This window comes from Trypanosoma cruzi, genomic scaffold (genome assembly GCF_000209065.1).
Source record: "Trypanosoma cruzi strain CL Brener 1047053516485 genomic scaffold, whole genome shotgun sequence".
In the NCBI taxonomy this organism is placed as follows: Eukaryota; Euglenozoa; class Kinetoplastea; order Trypanosomatida; family Trypanosomatidae; genus Trypanosoma; species Trypanosoma cruzi.
In genome coordinates, this window is record NW_001849412.1 from 38,893 (window position 1) to 55,336 (window position 16,444).

The 16,444-nt window shown below is 49.4% G+C and overlaps 6 protein-coding genes across 6 annotated transcripts, besides 28 other annotated features; all 6 read left to right on the top strand.

The window, feature by feature from the left end:
* Positions 1 to 5,577: a sequence feature (heterozygous, non-Esmeraldo-like haplotype).
* Tc00.1047053509857.10 (hypothetical protein, conserved) lies at positions 402 to 1,460 on the top strand (the record flags this gene model as incomplete). Its single annotated transcript, XM_803503.1, has 1 exon — positions 402 to 1,460. The coding sequence occupies one exon, from the start codon at positions 402 to 404 to the stop codon at positions 1,458 to 1,460; it is 1,059 nt and encodes a 352-aa protein (XP_808596.1).
* Positions 1,560 to 1,632: a sequence feature (CT-rich).
* Positions 1,642 to 1,662: a sequence feature (AT_rich).
* Tc00.1047053509857.20 (hypothetical protein, conserved) lies at positions 1,748 to 2,977 on the top strand (the record flags this gene model as incomplete). The annotated part of the gene is made up of 1 exon (XM_803504.1): positions 1,748 to 2,977. One exon carries the CDS (start codon positions 1,748 to 1,750, stop codon positions 2,975 to 2,977), a length of 1,230 nt encoding a protein of 409 aa, XP_808597.1.
* Positions 3,217 to 3,237: a microsatellite.
* On the top strand, positions 3,290 to 4,213 carry Tc00.1047053509857.30 (hypothetical protein, conserved; the record flags this gene model as incomplete). Its single annotated transcript, XM_803505.1, has 1 exon — positions 3,290 to 4,213. The coding sequence occupies one exon, from the start codon at positions 3,290 to 3,292 to the stop codon at positions 4,211 to 4,213; it is 924 nt and encodes a 307-aa protein (XP_808598.1).
* Positions 4,360 to 4,394: a microsatellite.
* Tc00.1047053509857.40 (hypothetical protein, conserved) lies at positions 4,519 to 6,678 on the top strand (the record flags this gene model as incomplete). The annotated part of the gene is made up of 1 exon (XM_803506.1): positions 4,519 to 6,678. The coding sequence occupies one exon, from the start codon at positions 4,519 to 4,521 to the stop codon at positions 6,676 to 6,678; it is 2,160 nt and encodes a 719-aa protein (XP_808599.1).
* Positions 5,578 to 6,588: a sequence feature (areas merged during assembly that could not be assigned to a particular haplotype. This can correspond to areas where the two haplotypes were merged or to regions with more than two copies in the genome that were merged during assembly.).
* Positions 6,589 to 12,551: a sequence feature (heterozygous, non-Esmeraldo-like haplotype).
* Positions 7,341 to 7,395: a sequence feature (T-rich).
* On the top strand, positions 7,439 to 9,514 carry Tc00.1047053509857.50 (hypothetical protein, conserved; the record flags this gene model as incomplete). The annotated part of the gene is made up of 1 exon (XM_803507.1): positions 7,439 to 9,514. One exon carries the CDS (start codon positions 7,439 to 7,441, stop codon positions 9,512 to 9,514), a length of 2,076 nt encoding a protein of 691 aa, XP_808600.1.
* Positions 9,961 to 9,981: a microsatellite.
* Positions 10,080 to 10,134: a sequence feature (T-rich).
* Positions 10,184 to 10,232: a sequence feature (T-rich).
* On the top strand, positions 10,524 to 12,407 carry Tc00.1047053509857.60 (hypothetical protein, conserved; the record flags this gene model as incomplete). Its single annotated transcript, XM_803508.1, has 1 exon — positions 10,524 to 12,407. One exon carries the CDS (start codon positions 10,524 to 10,526, stop codon positions 12,405 to 12,407), a length of 1,884 nt encoding a protein of 627 aa, XP_808601.1.
* Positions 12,477 to 12,524: a microsatellite.
* Positions 12,552 to 12,923: a sequence feature (areas merged during assembly that could not be assigned to a particular haplotype. This can correspond to areas where the two haplotypes were merged or to regions with more than two copies in the genome that were merged during assembly.).
* Positions 12,590 to 12,759: a sequence feature (A-rich).
* Positions 12,924 to 16,444: a sequence feature (heterozygous, non-Esmeraldo-like haplotype).
* Positions 13,528 to 13,566: a sequence feature (A-rich).
* Positions 13,838 to 13,861: a microsatellite.
* Positions 14,063 to 14,115: a sequence feature (GA-rich).
* Positions 14,175 to 14,226: a sequence feature (T-rich).
* Positions 14,778 to 14,831: a sequence feature (A-rich).
* Positions 15,128 to 15,150: a microsatellite.
* Positions 15,155 to 15,234: a sequence feature (A-rich).
* Positions 15,673 to 15,717: a sequence feature (CT-rich).
* Positions 15,718 to 15,759: a sequence feature (AT_rich).
* Positions 15,953 to 16,002: a sequence feature (T-rich).
* Positions 16,029 to 16,058: a microsatellite.
* Positions 16,132 to 16,169: a microsatellite.
* Positions 16,196 to 16,228: a sequence feature (AT_rich).

The following is a 16,444-nucleotide window of genomic DNA, read 5'->3' on the forward strand; positions in this document are numbered from 1 at the left end:
TGGTGCGTGTCTTCTTTACTCCCCCCCTTTTTTAGGAAGGTCAATGGGGATGGAAACAATGTGCGAGAGAAAATGACACCAAGCACGGCTTCAATACCGGGAACAGCAGGCGTATTGCACTTTTTTTTTTTTTGTTTCTTGTGGTATGCGGCTTTAATTTTCCCACTTTTTTATTTCACCAGCAACTTCTTTAACTCTTTATTTCTGCTCACTGGGATACTCTAACACGTCACCGTTGGGGCGCCCCGTGTGGTTGTGGTTACTTTAGTGATGTGATCTCTGTGTTGATACCTGACATTGCTTTTTTCTTCTGTTTAATAAGAGGCGGGACAAAACGGCACTCCCAGGAGTATTGCAATGACCGCCCATTGTTGCTTGGAGGCTGTACCATCGATGGTGTGATGATTTCCCGTTTTTTTTTTTTTTTTGTTCTTTTCTCTCTCCAAACGGTATCACCTGCCATCTTGTGCTCTGTCATATATTGCACTATACTTCCATTCTTTCCACAAAGAATATTGCGCACTTTGGCGTTTTGTGGTGTGGAGGTGTTTGTGAATATGGAGCTACATGTATTTGATTTTGATGGAACCATATTTTATTCCCCAAAACCATCTGCAAGGCTGAAAAAAACACACGGGGGAAATGTGTACGCAAAGCTTATGAGGCCTCTTCAGGACAATGGCTTGGGCTGGTTTCAAAGCCTCTCAACACTTTCACCGCCTGCGGTGCCAAAATCCCCACCTATCCAAGACTGGTATGTGACACCTGTTTTACGGCGATTGAAGGAGCTGAAACAACGCCAAAGTGATGCTCTCGCGACGGGTGCTTCGGAATGCGTCAAGATATTTGTGCTCACTGGCCGTGACGAAAAGTTTCGCAGTCGTATTGAGGAACTGTTAACTCATGCAGGGCTTCGCGATATGATGAGCGCGGTTTTCATGAAGCCGCATGAGACGTACGGCACGGTGAAGTTCAAGCTGGAGACCTTTTACACACTTATTGCTCGGAACCGTCCCGATCATGTGTACTATTACGAGGACCGTGCGGAGCAGGGACAACAAATACTGGATGGCATCCGCATGCTCTCTCATGCAGTTCATCCAAATACTCCCGAGTCATTCTATGTCTATTCTGTTATACTGGAAGAAACTGGGACGGTTTGTCCCTTCTCCCAGGAGGAGAAAAATGAACGAGGACCATGCGCACCAGCCCTGCGTTGGTGGGAGGAAACAAAGCGACGTGCTTCTCCCGATCCTCTGTCAAGCATCGCTCCTTTCACTTTTACAGTATTGCTGGTCGATCCCATCCTGGCAGCACGCTCTGAGTGCTCTCTCACTGCCAATGCGGAGGATACTCTTCTTTCCCAGTTGCGATATGAGAGGGAAGCATATGAATTTGCCTCTCCCTCTGAGGAAAAGAAAAAAGTTATGTCTTGTGGGACTCGGTATCGAGGGAAATAGATGTGGGATTAGAAAGAAGTCGGACTTTTTTTTTTTGCCCTGTCTATTAGCGTTGTTATGTGCTTTTAAACAACTGTACTATATCTTTATGGATGTTGCTCTTTTCTTCTTTCTTTCTTTTTTGTTTCTTTCTTCTTCTTCTTGCTTTCTTTTGTTGTGTCTTTCTCCCTTTTTGTACGTGTTTTTTTTTTTTTTTTAAATTGCTATCTGTGAGGCAGTGCGTTGCATTTTGAAAAAAAAAAAAAAAGAGGGAAATATTGTTGGATCATCATTTGGGGCGGGTAACCATGCGAGGGGCTCAGCTACCAGCACATCTCGCTTTGTGCAGCAGCCCCTGTCGACACTGGATTGTCTCCGCTGGAAATGGCAGCGACAGTTTTGAGTTCTTCTGCCGTTCCAGAGGGCAAATGACTGAAGGTCACGGTTCTTTTCCCTCTAGGACCCCTGTTTCTTCCCACGCCGTGGCGAGGTTCCGTCTCGACCATCTTCTCCCTGGCGACTGGAGCAGGTTGTTGCAACACTGCCGCCGCCTTACATCCCCAGGTGGCAGCTACAACTACTCATCCCCCGGTGACATGGCCGCTGTCATGAGGGGAACAAATGCTGCTGCATCCGAGAAGGCTTCACAGGCGGTGGTGAATTCGGCGTTTATGCACATTGTTGAAAGGACGGTCGGTGACTTTTTCCCAAATAACATGATTTACCACGAGCTACAGCGACGGTACGTGGTTCCGCCGAGTGGAGCGATAGCGACCAATGAGGATGCGGTGGATTTTTTTTCCTGGTTGCTGCATCTGCAAGAAGAAGAGGAGAAAGAGGGAGGGACGACTGTGAGCTGCATTGGGTGTGAAGCAGATGACGTCGGAAAGGATCCCTTGATACAAAATGCTCTCGCCATGGAAAAAACGATACAAAATGAGCGGGTATTTCTTGCTGGGTTTCCACATATTGTAGGTGATGACGGCAAGCATGAGGATACTTACGAACCCATCTTTAACTTCTTTCCTCACCGTGTCGTCATCTCGGACTGCATCCCGTACCGCTCGCGCTACTTTGTTGTTATGGTGAACCACAAGCCTATTGTGCCCGGACATCTGATGGTGGTGCCCATCCGCTGTGTCGGGACAATCCACGGGCTGACGCTAGATGAGGTGGAGGATTGGGGCCGCGTCATGCACCTAACAATACGTGTGCTGAAACAGGTAGCAGCTGCAAGACAAAAGAATAGTGGGAATACACATAGCGACTCTTCTCACTGCAATGATGACATGGAGGGTGGCTTCAGTATTGCCATCCAGCAGGGAACACTCGCTGGACAGACGGTGCCCCATCTCCATACACACGTCATACCATTTGATCCATGTGGAAAACTTGCCGGGGAGCCAGAGGATGAGGAGGTGCAGCAGCGACAGCCCTGCCGTACAGGGAAGCAGATGAGTGAAGAATCAGAGATGCTCAGGTCCCATTTTGAGTTTCTGATGGAGCGAGGCACGGGCTCAGTAACACACGCCGTGTAACACAGGCAAAAGCTTCTTCAATCAAGAGAAAACGAAAGGAGCCATATATATGTATGCATGCTTCTGTGTGCGTCTGTATGCGCTTGCGGTGTTTTCTGTTGCTTCAGTGAAGAGAGAAAAGAGAGGGGGCAAGCGACAAATAATTGCCGCTGTTCTTTTTTTTTTTTTTAGGGGGCCCATTTTGTTGCCGATTCCAACACCATGCAATGTGAACACTTGGCAGTACTTCCACAACCTTGTATTTATTTATTTATTTATTTTTGCTTCATCACAGCTCTGTATAGGATTCAGGGAGAATTGGTGAGGCATGCAATGAGGGATCTTTCTGATGTCAAGGCTTGTCTTCGAAAAAAGCATCTTCATCAACTACGTGCACTTGCAAAAAGTGATCCCGCATTTATGCAAAGTGAGTCTGCAAAGCTGTGCTCAATATTGTACGAACGCGTTCAAGCACTGAGAAAATTACGGCCAGCAAAATCCTTGCTGCTCCTTTGCGCCTTTTTGCCTCTTTACTATGAGGTAGACCTCCAACCGCTTTTCCGCCGTCTTTGGCGAGAGATGCAGAGTGTGGACGTGCCTAATATTAAGATATTTGTTCCACTGGTGCTTTTGCCGTGGGAAGGTTCCAATTTCGCCACCACCACCTCTATTCCGTTATGGCAGCGGCCATGGGAAACGGCTGCGGCACGGTTTTCGAGTGCCATGTTGCTTGTTGAAGTCTTTGATGAGGAAGACCTGAGGAACTCGTTTGAGAAGCGTGGTCGATACCAACTGACGGAACCAAAAAGTGAGGTCATAGACGAGCTTTTCTGCACAGACGTGGGTGCAAGAAGCGAAAAGGATTATTATCCTCGTCATTTTATCGCATGCGATGATTACGATGTGTTGTTTCCAGAGTGCGAAAAGCCCGCTAATTTAATTGAACAGAAGCGGCTTTTGGTCGGCTCGGAAAACCCTGGATGGATGCTGGTGTTGGCACCCGGTGTTTTGTTTGACAGCATTGGTGGCAGGCTTGGAAAGGGCGGAGGCTACTACGATCGATTTCTTCAATACAGTCGGGAAGCGGCGGCAGATGCGGTGGTGTCATGGGGTGTCGGTATGGAGATGCAATTGATGCCAGAGGGGACTAATTTGCCTGTTTGCACGCATGACGCGTCAGGGGGTGGCACTCGGGATTCCCCTCTGGATGCCGTGGTCACGCCTGCCGGGTTTGTGCGTTGCGCACAGCAGGTGTAAGGGGACCATTAGGAGTACCGCTGGAATGGGCTTTTCGTTTCAATGTGGGCATGTGTGTTGGTTTCCTTTTCACAAGGGCAGGCCATTTTCCCTTTTTTTTTTGCCTTTGTGTGCACTTGTTTTGATTGGGCTTTTCAAAGAGTCTTTTATTATTATTATTATTATTATTATTATTATTATTGTCTTTTTTGCGCCCGCCTGGATTCTTTTTTTCTTTCTTTCTTTTTCGCCGGAGATTTTGGTTGAGTAGGAGGGCGTGGGTTGCGCCGTGCTGTGTTTACGTCTGACACGACACGCGTGAGCACATGCCTGTAAGTCCCCAATACCGTCTGTTTCAGCACCGGTATTATTTGGAGCAAAGTGAGAGGGATGCAGGGATATCGCATCTGTGGCATGCCCACCGGCTTGCAGAGGCACGATTGCGGCCTGGCAAAGGCATTGCCGACGCGCCCGAAGTGGACTTCCGCCATCCGGAGTTGATGGACAGAGAGCAGACGAAAGCATGCGCGCTGATGACTCGTTTGCAGCGTCGTGTTTTGGATGAAGAGAAGCGTATTGTGAAAGCAAACAAAAACCTGCTGGATCGTATTCTTGACGTGAATGAAGATAAGTACCGAGAGCGTCGGGGAATGAACAACCGTCCATCGGAAGAGGAGCTACGTAGGTGGTTTCGTGCGGATGAACAGGCGAGGGCACGGCAGCGGGTCCGTGGGGTTCAAGAGGCAGATAAGCAAAAGCAGAATCTGATCATCATGAGACAACTGATAGATGTAAAGCCCTCCGTGGATACAGCGAGGCAACTTGACCAGTGGTACAAGAGGGAACACAGGAAACAAGTTAAGCAGCTGTCTCAATTCAAACGAGTGGAGCCGTTTGCAGGAGCCAACGTGCTTCGCAAGGAGTGTGGTTTGAAATTGGCGGAAAAGGAGGCGGGCCGTGTTGAGTTCCGAACTGCCGCACGAAAACCGTTTCTGTGGAGAGAGCACAAGGTGCCTACTCTCATTGATGCGCTTTATTCAGGCCCTTTGCTCCCGTCGCTGCAGGAGGCATCCATGAATTACGTCCATGGGAACCTCACACTGAATAATACAGAAAGTTTTACCTCAACTTGGACTTTGCCGCGGCGACGGAAGGAGAAAAAGCCAGAATGGAAGAGTATTTCCGCCTTAGATGTCACCCTGATGAATTACGCGAACGATATCATGCTGGCCCGAGGTGAGGATGTCCCCATAGTTCGTCGCGAAGAAGAAAACGGCGTCACTCGTTTGTGGCGAGAGGGTTTGGATCAAAACCACCGGGCAAGGGAACGACGCGGCAAGGCAGCAACGCGACAGGACAATGGCAGCGTAATGGGTGACGCAAACGAGGGGGACAACCGGCGGATTTCTACAAACAGCATCAACTGGGACAAAAACCGCTGGAGGTCTAGAAAAAGCATCCTTACATTGTTGCGATCGAAAGTGTCAGGGTCCGCGGAGAAGACAACTTTGATTGCGACTAACAATGTAAGGTCTACCTCCTTTCAGGAGGGCGATGTGCGAGAGAAGCCTCCTCGACTGGGAAAATCAACCAGTATAAGGTTTGAAGAGGATGGGGTTCCCTTTTTAGGGATGGCGAACACGGAATCAGACCGATTATCTTTTGTTTCTGCCCAGGCGTACAAGGGCGATGCGGATTCCGACCAGGTGTACATGAAACGCACTGATATGGGCCAGGCGTACAAGGGCGATGCGGATTCCGACCAGGCGTACATGAAACGCACTGATATGGGCCAGGCGTACAAGGGCGATGCGGATTCCGACCAGGCGTACATGAAACGCACTGATATGGGCCAGGCGTACAAGGGCGATGCGGATTCCGACCAGGTGTACATGAAACGCACTGATATGGGCCAGGCGTACAAGGGCGATGCGGATTCCGACCAGGCGTACATGAAACGCACTGATATGGGCCAGGCGTACAAGGGCGATGCGGATTCCGACCAGGCGTACATGAAACGCACTGATATGGGCCAGGCGTACAAGGGCGATGCGGATTCCGACCAGGTGTACATGAAACGCACTGATATGGGCCAGGCGTACAAGGGCGATGCGGATTCCGACCAGGTGTACATGAAACGCACTGATATGGGCCAGGCGTACAAGGGCGATGCGGATTCCGACCAGGTGTACATGAAACGCACTGATATGGGCCAGGCGTACAAGGGCGATGCGGATTCCGACCAGGCGTACATGAAACGCACTGATATGGGCCAGGCGTACAAGGGCGATGCGGATTCCGACCAGGCGTACATGAAACGCACTGATATGGGCCAGGCGTACAAGGGCGATGCGGATTCCGACCAGGTGTACATGAAACGCACTGATATGGGCCAGTTTTTGGAAAAACGTTCAGATGGCCGCCGTACTTTGGCGGAGTGGGCCGCAGAATTGCGCCGATCAACAAAGCCTTATGTGCCGTACTAAAGAGTATCATCAGCGTGAAAAAAAGCTGATGGAAATTGAAAGGAGGTGGTTTGGACTGTCACTTGTTTTAACCTGATGAAATCATTTTCAATGGAAGATGTATATATTTGCCTATGGCAGGTTTTTGATTTTAGTGGCACTCTTGGAAGCCAATAGGAGGAAAGTGAACGATGACGAGTAGTTGGTCTGCGAAATTCCAGGTGAAATTTATTCATGCGTGTAGTTTTACTTTTCTTGGATGGATCGTTAGCAGGGCGTGGCGGAATTACAGTAAAACGTTCGATATTTTTTTTCGACTTCCCATCCGCAGTCTCTTTGGGGCCTGTCTCGTTGTGAAGTTATAGGGCAGTTCTGTGTTTTTGTGTGTGGGGCCCAAAGAAGCCGCTCATCCGCAAGTAAAATGTTGCTGTAAGTTTTGTTGTTTGTGGACAATATTTTTTGTTTTGTGTGTTTTTGTCTTTGAGCCGCACCAACCGTTGATGTATTGGCCAGATTGCGTGGGCTGCTTGTTGCTTTCAACTTTTTTTTTTTCTGCCTTTGTTTTACGTTTTCTTCTTTTGGCTGATCTAGCAGCGGCCGTTGAGGTGCTTCTTTTTTTTTTTTTTGTTTCCTTTGAAATGAATGACGCACGTGAATGTGGTTTTAGGGGATGCCTTCGCCTGTTATTTTGGTTTTATTTATTTTGCGCCTTTTTTCTTTTTCCTCTTTTTTTTTTTTAATTCATGCAGGAGGAGAGGGTAAATTGGGAGACGCGGCGCCAATGAGGCGCACCAATGAAAGTGGCACCTCCTCCCGCAATGGGAATATGAACAAACAACACGAAGAATTGACGGCTCTTCAGCGGCGATTTTTTTTTTTGGTGGACGCCACCACGTCGAGCCTTGAGCAAATTCAAATGTTCGCTGAGAGGGCGCTGCGGGAGCAACACGGCGAGGGGGAAATGCCGGGGTGGCCGGGGGGAAAGGACGGCGTCCTTCCTGAGCTTCTGGCGCTTGTGGAACGGGCACGGCGCGATGTGCAAATTGCCAGCACGTGGTCACCGTCGTCTTTTTTGTCTGCGGCTCTGCCAGAGGACGGTGCGGCGCATGCAGTCATGTCTGGCCGTGCCAGCAGCGAAATGGACAGTAAGACCCGTGAGGATGAGGTTTCCAAGGCGCATCAGTTGGCCCGTCTTCTGCAGGAGCGGAATGCCATGAGGGAGATGCTCATGAACGCCGAGGGAATGAATGCCTCACTGCAGCTGAAGCTCAGCTCCCTGTCGGACGAGCACAATCGGCTTTTACAGACGTTGGCAGATGCCCGAAAAGAGGAGAGCACCTCGACGAATGCAGCTACAGCAGTGGCCTCTCCGCAGAATATACCTCTGGAGGTCGTGAAGGAGGCGATTCGGCGGCTTTACGATCGCCGTGTGAAGGAGCTGGAGGAGGAGCTAATGTCTGCAAGAGAAGAGTTACGTCAGATGAAGACGGAGGGTGGCGATGTCGCAACACGTCAGAGTGTTTCTTCCGTGAAACTAAAGGAAGAGGGGGGAACGTTAGACCCCGGAAGAAGGTTGCATGGCGGTGGAGAAACTGAGGACGCTGTGGAGGGATTGCGACGGCAGAACACGTTTCTGCGGAATAAGTTAATGCGGCTGAAGGAGGAAGTTCATGCCAGTCAACGGGCCTCTGTTGCCTCCGCAGAGCAGATGAATGAGGGCCTGGGCAGTCTACTGAAGACGATCACACGGCTCCAGCAGGATGTCGAGACGAAGGAGCGACAGCGTGCTGATGGAGTGCTCGCACTGGAGGATGCAGGACGAAGGGCGGAACGGTTTGCCGCACGCGTAGAAAAGTTGGAGCGACAAATGGCGCAGATGCGAGTAGATAGAGCAGCGTCAGGCTCTTTTTGTTTTACACCTTTATTTGGTGGCCAGCGTGGCGCGGAGGCCAATGGATCAGGTTCCGCAATGAAGGCCACGGTTGCGGAGAAGGAGGCAGAGTTGAGGCTGGCGCGGCGGGACGCGAATGATCTTGAGACGCGATTGGGCAGGTTGACTGGCGCTCTTGCCAAGGCCCGTGAGCTGCTGCACGAGAAGGAGGTGGAGCAGGCAAAACTGCAGCTCAAATTATCCGAGACGCAAGGGATGTGGGAGGCCGCGCAGTCACAGCTGGAACACATGCGCACAAAAGAGAATCTGCTGGACAAACTTGAGGCGGAGATGCGCCACGCGGTGGAGACGCTGCTGCGGCCATTAGGCCTTGTTGAGGGGACGGGCGATTCCCCAGAAGGCGAACGCAGTGATAGAGGGAAGGTCGGCATCAACGATGCGCTTCAGCGACGGCTCGATGTCATCTTGGAGCGTCTGTGTGGGTTGGAGTGGTTGGATCTTCAACTGCGCAAGAGGGACGATGCGGTTGTCATCCTTCAAGACGAGAAGGCGGATCTTGAGGAGCGGTGCCAACACCTGCAGCAAACGCTTTCGAACCTCTCGAATTTATTCGAGTCGATACCGCAGACCCCTCTTGAGGTGGAGCAGTTGGTCCTGGAGCGCGATGTTTTCCTCGCTGCGTTGCGGCGCTGCGAAGAGCTTGCGGTGGTGCCAAACACGAAGGAAGCATGCAGAAGGGTGGAGCTGCGAAAGATGGAGTTGGCAGCGCAACAGGAGGTGCGGCAGCGGTCAACTTCACATGTCCCACAGCTTCAACAGCGCACTGCAAACTCCCCCACCTCTTTTTTACACGGCGTCGTAAATAATGGCACCTCTCCTAACGGTGGAGCGACAGGCGCTTGTTTTTCATGTCGGTCTCCGTCCATCGTAGTTGAGGAGGAGGAGGACGAGAAGGGGAGGTACTGACAAGCGCTTCCTTTTTTTCCTTTTTCTCTTTCGTCCCTCTTTACTGCAGTGAGGCTGGGGGAGCGACGGGAAATAGACGGCCATGCCACACGGGAAAGGCGAACAAACAAACAGCAACCGCTGAAAAAGAGGTGGCAATTCCTCTCTATTGTTTATTAAGAAAAAGGAGACTCTGCTTTAGCCCCTTCCCCACCAGCATTGCCTTATATGGATGGACACGGGCTGCACTTTCTGTAAAGATGAGTTGTTTTGCGCATACTCGGTACCTCGTCTTTTCCTCCCCCCCTTCCCCACACACGCATCTTCTTTTACTGATCCTTCTGCCGATGCTGCTTTTGTTTGTTTGTTCGCTTGGGTTCCGGTGGCGGTGGGGCCGGAGGTGAAGTACATGGATGCAAGTAAAGTGGGCAACCGTTTTTCCACCCCCTTTCCTCCCTACATTATTATTATTTATTTATTTATTTATTATTATCGGAGTACAACGAGAGGAAATCAACGACTAGTGGGAGGCAAAGGGAAGAAAAGAAAATAAAAGAAAAAAGCCCGAAAAATAAATAAATTGGGATTTCTTTTTTTTCATTTTATCCCTCTTTCTCTCTCACTTTTTTTTTTTTTTTTTTGAATTCTCTGGTTGTTGCATGTGCCGGATGGCGTCTGTTTTTCTCCGGCTTTCCTTCTTTTTTTTCTTATTTTTTCTCTTCTCTTCTTTTTTTTTTTTGTGTGTGTGTCGCGTTTACGTTTAGAGTGTCTTTTTTTTTTCCTTTTTCTTTTATCTTCCTTCTGTTTAATTTACGGTCGCGCCACCTCTGCAGTAACGCGGCAGCGGCATCGTTTTATTGTTGACTTTTTCTTTTTTTTTGTGTGTGCGTTTCTTGTCTGTGATCTCCGCCGGCACACGCACCCCGCAGCTTCCGCCACACCCGCGCGCGTGCCGCCTGCAAAGGACCGAACGGGGACAGAGGAAAAGAGGAGAAGTGTTTTAAGGGGAAGGGGGTGGGCGGGTGGAGAAATGGGGAAGACACCGTCATTTGAGTCACTGGGCGTGCACCCTATGTTGGTGTCGGCACTGCGACGAGTTGGGATCCACCCGACACCGTTCCAGGCGCGTGTGTTGGCTAACACAACGAGCGACTTCGCGGACGTCATGGTGGACGGGCGGGCGGCGGGTGGTGTGAACCCAAGCAGTAACAGCGGCGGTGCTGCTGGCGCGGATGGCATCGCGAGCCCGCGTGCCGTCACTGCGGAGCGGCACACGCTTATTACAATCTTCGTTACGCATTGTTTAATGTGTTCGAGGGAACCGTCACGCAGCACGGCGGTTGTGGTGGCTAGCAGCAAGGACTGCGCCGCGCAGCTTCAGAAAAGCATGAAGGCTTTTGCATCACACTGCCATGTTGAATTTCAGATGCTGACAAATGAGGGGCAGCCGACACCACCGGTGATTGGCTTGTCCGGTGAAAGTGGTGAAAGAGGGGCACCAGGATCGGCGTCGGTGTCCACTTCCAAAGGTGGGCGCGTCTTTATTACCACACTACGTGTACTTCGCTCGTGGAGCAGAGAGTTCCTCCGGTCCATCACGACACTTGCTGTGGAGGATGCGAGTCGCAACAATGAACGACACTTGGAGGATATTCTGCGGGCTTTGGCACCATCACCGTCTGGCAATGCGGTTACTTCAAATCATTCATCGAACAACTTAACTGCGTCGCGGCAAACTGCAAATATATTCTTGATGTATCTTGCGCCGCTGACGAAGGTGAGTTTTGGCATTAGATACCGCTTGAACCGCAGGAATCGACGGTATTATCATCTTCAAGGTCCATCCGCTCCACCGGGGTCGGCGTTGCAAACAGCTTCCGGCACACTGCCTCCTTCATCCACGCAGTTGGTGCATCTTCTATACTTGGACGAGCGGGATCGCGAAGAAATTTTGCACCGTGTGCTCCAAATGTATCACTCTCGTCGTATTGTGATTTTGACCCATCACAAGGAGATAAAACATCTGCACCAAACCATAGCTAAATGGGGGATGTATCAAACTGGCAACGAGGCAAACGGCAGGGGGTCGGATTATATGAGTTGCATGCTGCGCTCGGATACTGCGGAACGGCAGGAGTCCACTCTAATGGGGTTTCTGCGTGATACCAGGACCAACAGCAATTCCGGCGCCGGTAACAGTGGTGACAACGGGAAGTCTTTTTCTGCACTGCTAATTGGCTGGGATGCATTTACGGCTGTGGATCTCATGGACGTGGATGTTTTTATCCAATACTATCCTCCTCAGAAGTCCCTCACGGAGCGGGAGCGTGCTGAATTTGTTCAGGTACTACACACCACAGCTGACCCTGAGAACAGTCGCCGTGGACGTCGTACTCTGCTTATCACGTTCCTTGCAATCAATGACTTTACACTTGCTTTGTTCTTCATGCAGCAGTACGGCCAAAACGGTCCCATTCTTAACATTGCTCCCAATCACCCGGAGTTTCAACGATGCATAATGGAAACGAAGACAGTGTTGAGGATCAAGCAAAAGAAGGAGGGCAGTCGGCGCCAAAAGGACCGCGAAGAGGGCGGGCAGTACCCGAATGCTAGTAGAAGCTCCAGTGCTGGAGCGGCGAACGCGCCGGTGCCGCTGCCTCGCTCCATGCGACACTCGTCCCCCGGGGCTCGCAAGGAGAAGGAGCAGCGCACAACTAGTGGGAGCAACAAGGGCAATGCCACTGCTTCCACTGCTGTTGGCAGCAGCAGCGGTGGTGGTGGCGGTGGTGATGGCAAGTCACGTGGCGGTGGGAGGTGGAGTGGCGAGGGCCGAGGGCGACGTGCTGGTGACGCCGGCACAGCCAGTGGTGAAAGCTCTGCCTGCGTGTCGTCGCAGCCAACAGCTACTGGCTAAGGCGGGCGATGCGCCGATTGGATTGGATCGGAAGGAAGATGTTGGGCCGGGGAGGAGGGAGCGGGGCGGAAGAAAAAAAAAAAAAAAAAGAAAAAATAATGGCAAAAAAAAAAAAAATTGGGCAGGAAAATAACCGAAGGAACCGAAGGAACGAACACAAACAATTGTGAAGGGAAAACTGCAAAAAACGAAACAAAAACAACAAAAAAAACAAATAAAAAAAAAAAGGAAAAAAAAAAAAAACAACAAAAAATTACAAAAACGCAAAAAAAAAAAAATAAAACAAAAAAAAAAGTCAAAAAAACAAAAACAAAAAACAAAAACGACAAAAAAACAAAAACAAAAACAAAAACAATCAGGAAATAAAAAACAAAACAAACAAACAAAAATACGGAGGTGAAAAAGGAGAAAAGCCTCCCGAATGGTCGGCCACGGGGGGTGTTTTTCTTTTTTTTCCCTCTGAGAGTTTCTGTACTGTTCATCTCCTGCCAGCTTTCTGCCTTTTCCCGTGAGGATTGTTGCAGCGGTTTCGTCCACCGTGCGCACGGGCCGGAGGGAGACGAGGATGGCCACAGGTGGAAAGAGAGGGAGCAAGAAAAAAGTACGGACATATATACATATATATATGATGCGTGCGTGTGTGCGTATACATGAGTGGGCGGGAGGGAGAGTGTGTGCGGGTGCATTCGTGCTGAGATGAGGAAAACGGATTGAGGGCGAAATGTATTAAGGAAGAAGCGAAAGGGTGCGAGAAAGGGAATGAGCGAGAGAGAGCGCGGGGGTGGGGGGTGGGTCGGTGGAGCGGCGCGACGGGCCCCACTGCACACATACGCAAATACACACGGAGACTCCTCCAATTCAAATGGCTTGATAACGCCATGCGGTTTTTATTATAACGTGTAGGCGATGAAACAGTTTGCGCCTCGCGCCGACACACGCATGCAGAAGAGGCAACAAGGGCAAGGCGAAGGCAACGTGAGGTGGGACGTTGTCGATGCTGAGGTGCTGAGGAATGTGAAGCCACAACTTGGCACCGCGCTTCTTTAAATTTCTTGTGGGGAGGGAAAGGGAAAGGGGTGGGGGGAAATGCCGAGTGGGGAAGACGGAACGCAAGTAACCGAAAAAAAAAAAAAAAGAGAAACGGAAAAAAAGAAGAAAAGGGGGGGAGAAAAGAAGAAGAGGACGGGGCAAACAAAAGATGCACAAAAAAATATAAATGCGGACAGAAGAGATGTGGGATGGCGGTGGCCGAAGGGGGTTTTACTGGGAGAGACGATCAAAAAGAAGTTAGGAAGGAAGGCGGACACGAAACAACGCAGAGAGAGAGGGAGTGGGGCAGGGGAAAACAGATGTTTTTGATGTTTCAAGTCAACATTGTTAGAACTACAGGGACCCGAAGTAAGTGGAGAGACGAATGAAGACGAAAGGATAAACAAAATAAAATAAAATAAAATTGAAAAAAAAAAGGACTGTGGAGGAATTGAGACACGTTGCAAGCCCCCCCCTTTTTTTTTCTTTTTTGTCGGTTGTTTCGGGTTGTTTGATTGGCGGCTGTCATTATTGCCACATTGAGACGTGATGCGTCTTCTTCTTCTTCCTGCTTCACTGCTCGCACATGACCGCGCGGACATTAGGAAGCGGGGAAAGGGATAGGCAGGGAGAAGAGGCAAAAAATAAAAAAGAAGAAGAAGAGGAATGAAAGGAAGAAACAACAACAACAGCAGGTTCTGTCGACATGCATGGGATGACGTGCACGCATTATGTGCGTTTCTATTTATTTCCTTTTTTTTTTTTTTTTTTACCCTTTCTCTTTATTTTTGTGCACATGCGGCATTAGAAGAGAGTCTCTGCGTGAGAGTAGAAGTTGGGGGGCATCCATTTTCTTTTTTTTTTCTTTTTGCCAACAACCGTGCTGCTCTCTTGACGTCTCCGTTGCTCTTTGGTTTCCTCACCTCTTTTTCTTTTTTTTTTTTTCCCCCCCGCGGCGCTTCACGTGTGCGTGCGTGCGCACTCCCCGTTGCTGGCCGTCGTGGCTGTGGCGGGGGTGGTGTGTCTGTGGGAAGGATTTTTGGGCGAGCTTCTCTTCCGCGCACGCACCCGCGTCCTCCGTTGCCCGCTGCCGCCGCGGTTGGTTGCGTCCCCCCGCCCTAACCCGTGCTGCGGCCCGCACCGCCGGAAGGATGTGGCCGCGGTGCGCTGTTGGGCGGGTGGCCATGTGCAATGGCGTGCCGGTCTGCCTGTGCTTCTCTACTTGGCAGGGGGGTAGCACACACGCATGCACACAGTTTGAGTGACGCAGCGCAGGATGGGCGAGAGCCGGGCGAAAAAAAAAAAAAAAATGGAGGAACTTGAAAACACGTGACCGGCGAGAAAAACAAAAACAAAAGAAAACAAAAACGAAAACAACAGCAACAACAACAACAACAAAAATATATATGAATGGATGAAAAGAGAAGCGTTGGGAGGTGTTTGTGCGCCGGGTGGTGGGTGCATGGAGACAAAAAGAAAAAAAATGCGCACTTTTTTTTCTCTCTCTCTCTTTATTATTATTATTCTTTCTTTTCAATTGCCTCCTTTTTTCCCCTAAACATATATTTATGTAGTTATTCATAAATTGATTTCGATCAGCCCCTTCATATATATGTTTACACAAAACAGTATTCATGCCTCCCTATCTTCCCACCGGTGTGGGTGGCATGACCGCGGCAACCGTCGTCACCTTTTTTTTTTTTTTTTTTTTTTTATGCAGGAAAGAAAGAAAAAAAGAAAAAAAGGGAGGGGGAGGAGGGGAAAAAAAAAAAAAAAAAAGAAAATGAAAAGGAAAAAAGCTGATTTTTGTTTTGGGTTTTAGTGTGTTTTTTTTTTCTTTCCTTTCTTCTTTTTCTGCCGCCGCTGCTACGGCTGCAGGAAGGCTGTTTTCTGCTTCTTTTTTCTTCACCCTTTCCTTTTACCTCTCACGGGTTGTGGAAGATGATGGGAAGGAGGAGGAGGAAAGCCAAATGTTTCTTGTTTTTTTCATTTGTGACGTCTTCGCCTCTTTTCTTCAGGAGTGATGAAGAGGAGAGAGACGGGGGCGGAGGGGGAAAGAAGGCAACCAAAAAAAAAAAAAAAAAGGAAGGAAGGAATTTCTCCGTGCGTGGGGATCGGTGGGAATGGCACAGGAACACGTCTGATGATCCCGCGGCGGTGCCGATTGGGGGTGGGTGGAAGTGGAAGTGGAAGTGGAAGTGATGCGAACACATGTACGCATCCTACCGCTCCCCAGTCCCTCTCACTTATCCCTTTCTCTCTCTCTCTTTTTCTTTTTCTCATAAATATAAATATAAATATAAATATAAATATATCTTTATTTCTATCTACACACATCTATGCATAATAGATATATGTGTGGATATGTGCTTTTGTGCGTGTGTGCGTTTCTGTTTGTGCTTCTCACTCCCCTTCTCACTCCATTCCCCTCCCTTTCCCCATGACTATCAGTTTTAGTGTTTGATGTCATTAAACAAATATTTCTTGTGCGGAGTCTTATCACTGAAATTGATACCTTTTTTTTTTTGTTTCTTTTTTTCCTTCTTTTTTTCTTCTTCTTCTTCTTGTTGTTGTTGTTGTTGCCACAAAAACCTTTCTTTCTTTCTTTCTTTCTTTCTTTCTAAATATATTTATTTCATTCTGTTGTTGTGTTTTATTGTTTTTTGTTGGGAGTTTTTTTTTTTTTTTTTTTGAGGTGCATGCGTGCGTGTGTGCTTGTGTGTGTGTGTGTGTTTGATGCGGCTTCCATGACTCCCCTCTTTTTTTCTTTTTTTTAATTTATTTTTATTTTTCTCCTCCCCGTTGGGTGGAGGGAAGCGGGGGGCGGGCAGCCGGGCACGCGTGGGGAAGAAAACAAAAAAACAACAATGAATGCATGCAATGCAATGCGGCGCACGGGGAATTGCGTGTGTTTGTGTGGGGAGCGGAGACAGACGGAGAGACGGGCGGGAGGGGGGGGGGGCACATGCCACACGCATCCACTTGGGCACCTGTTGCAGCAGGACTTG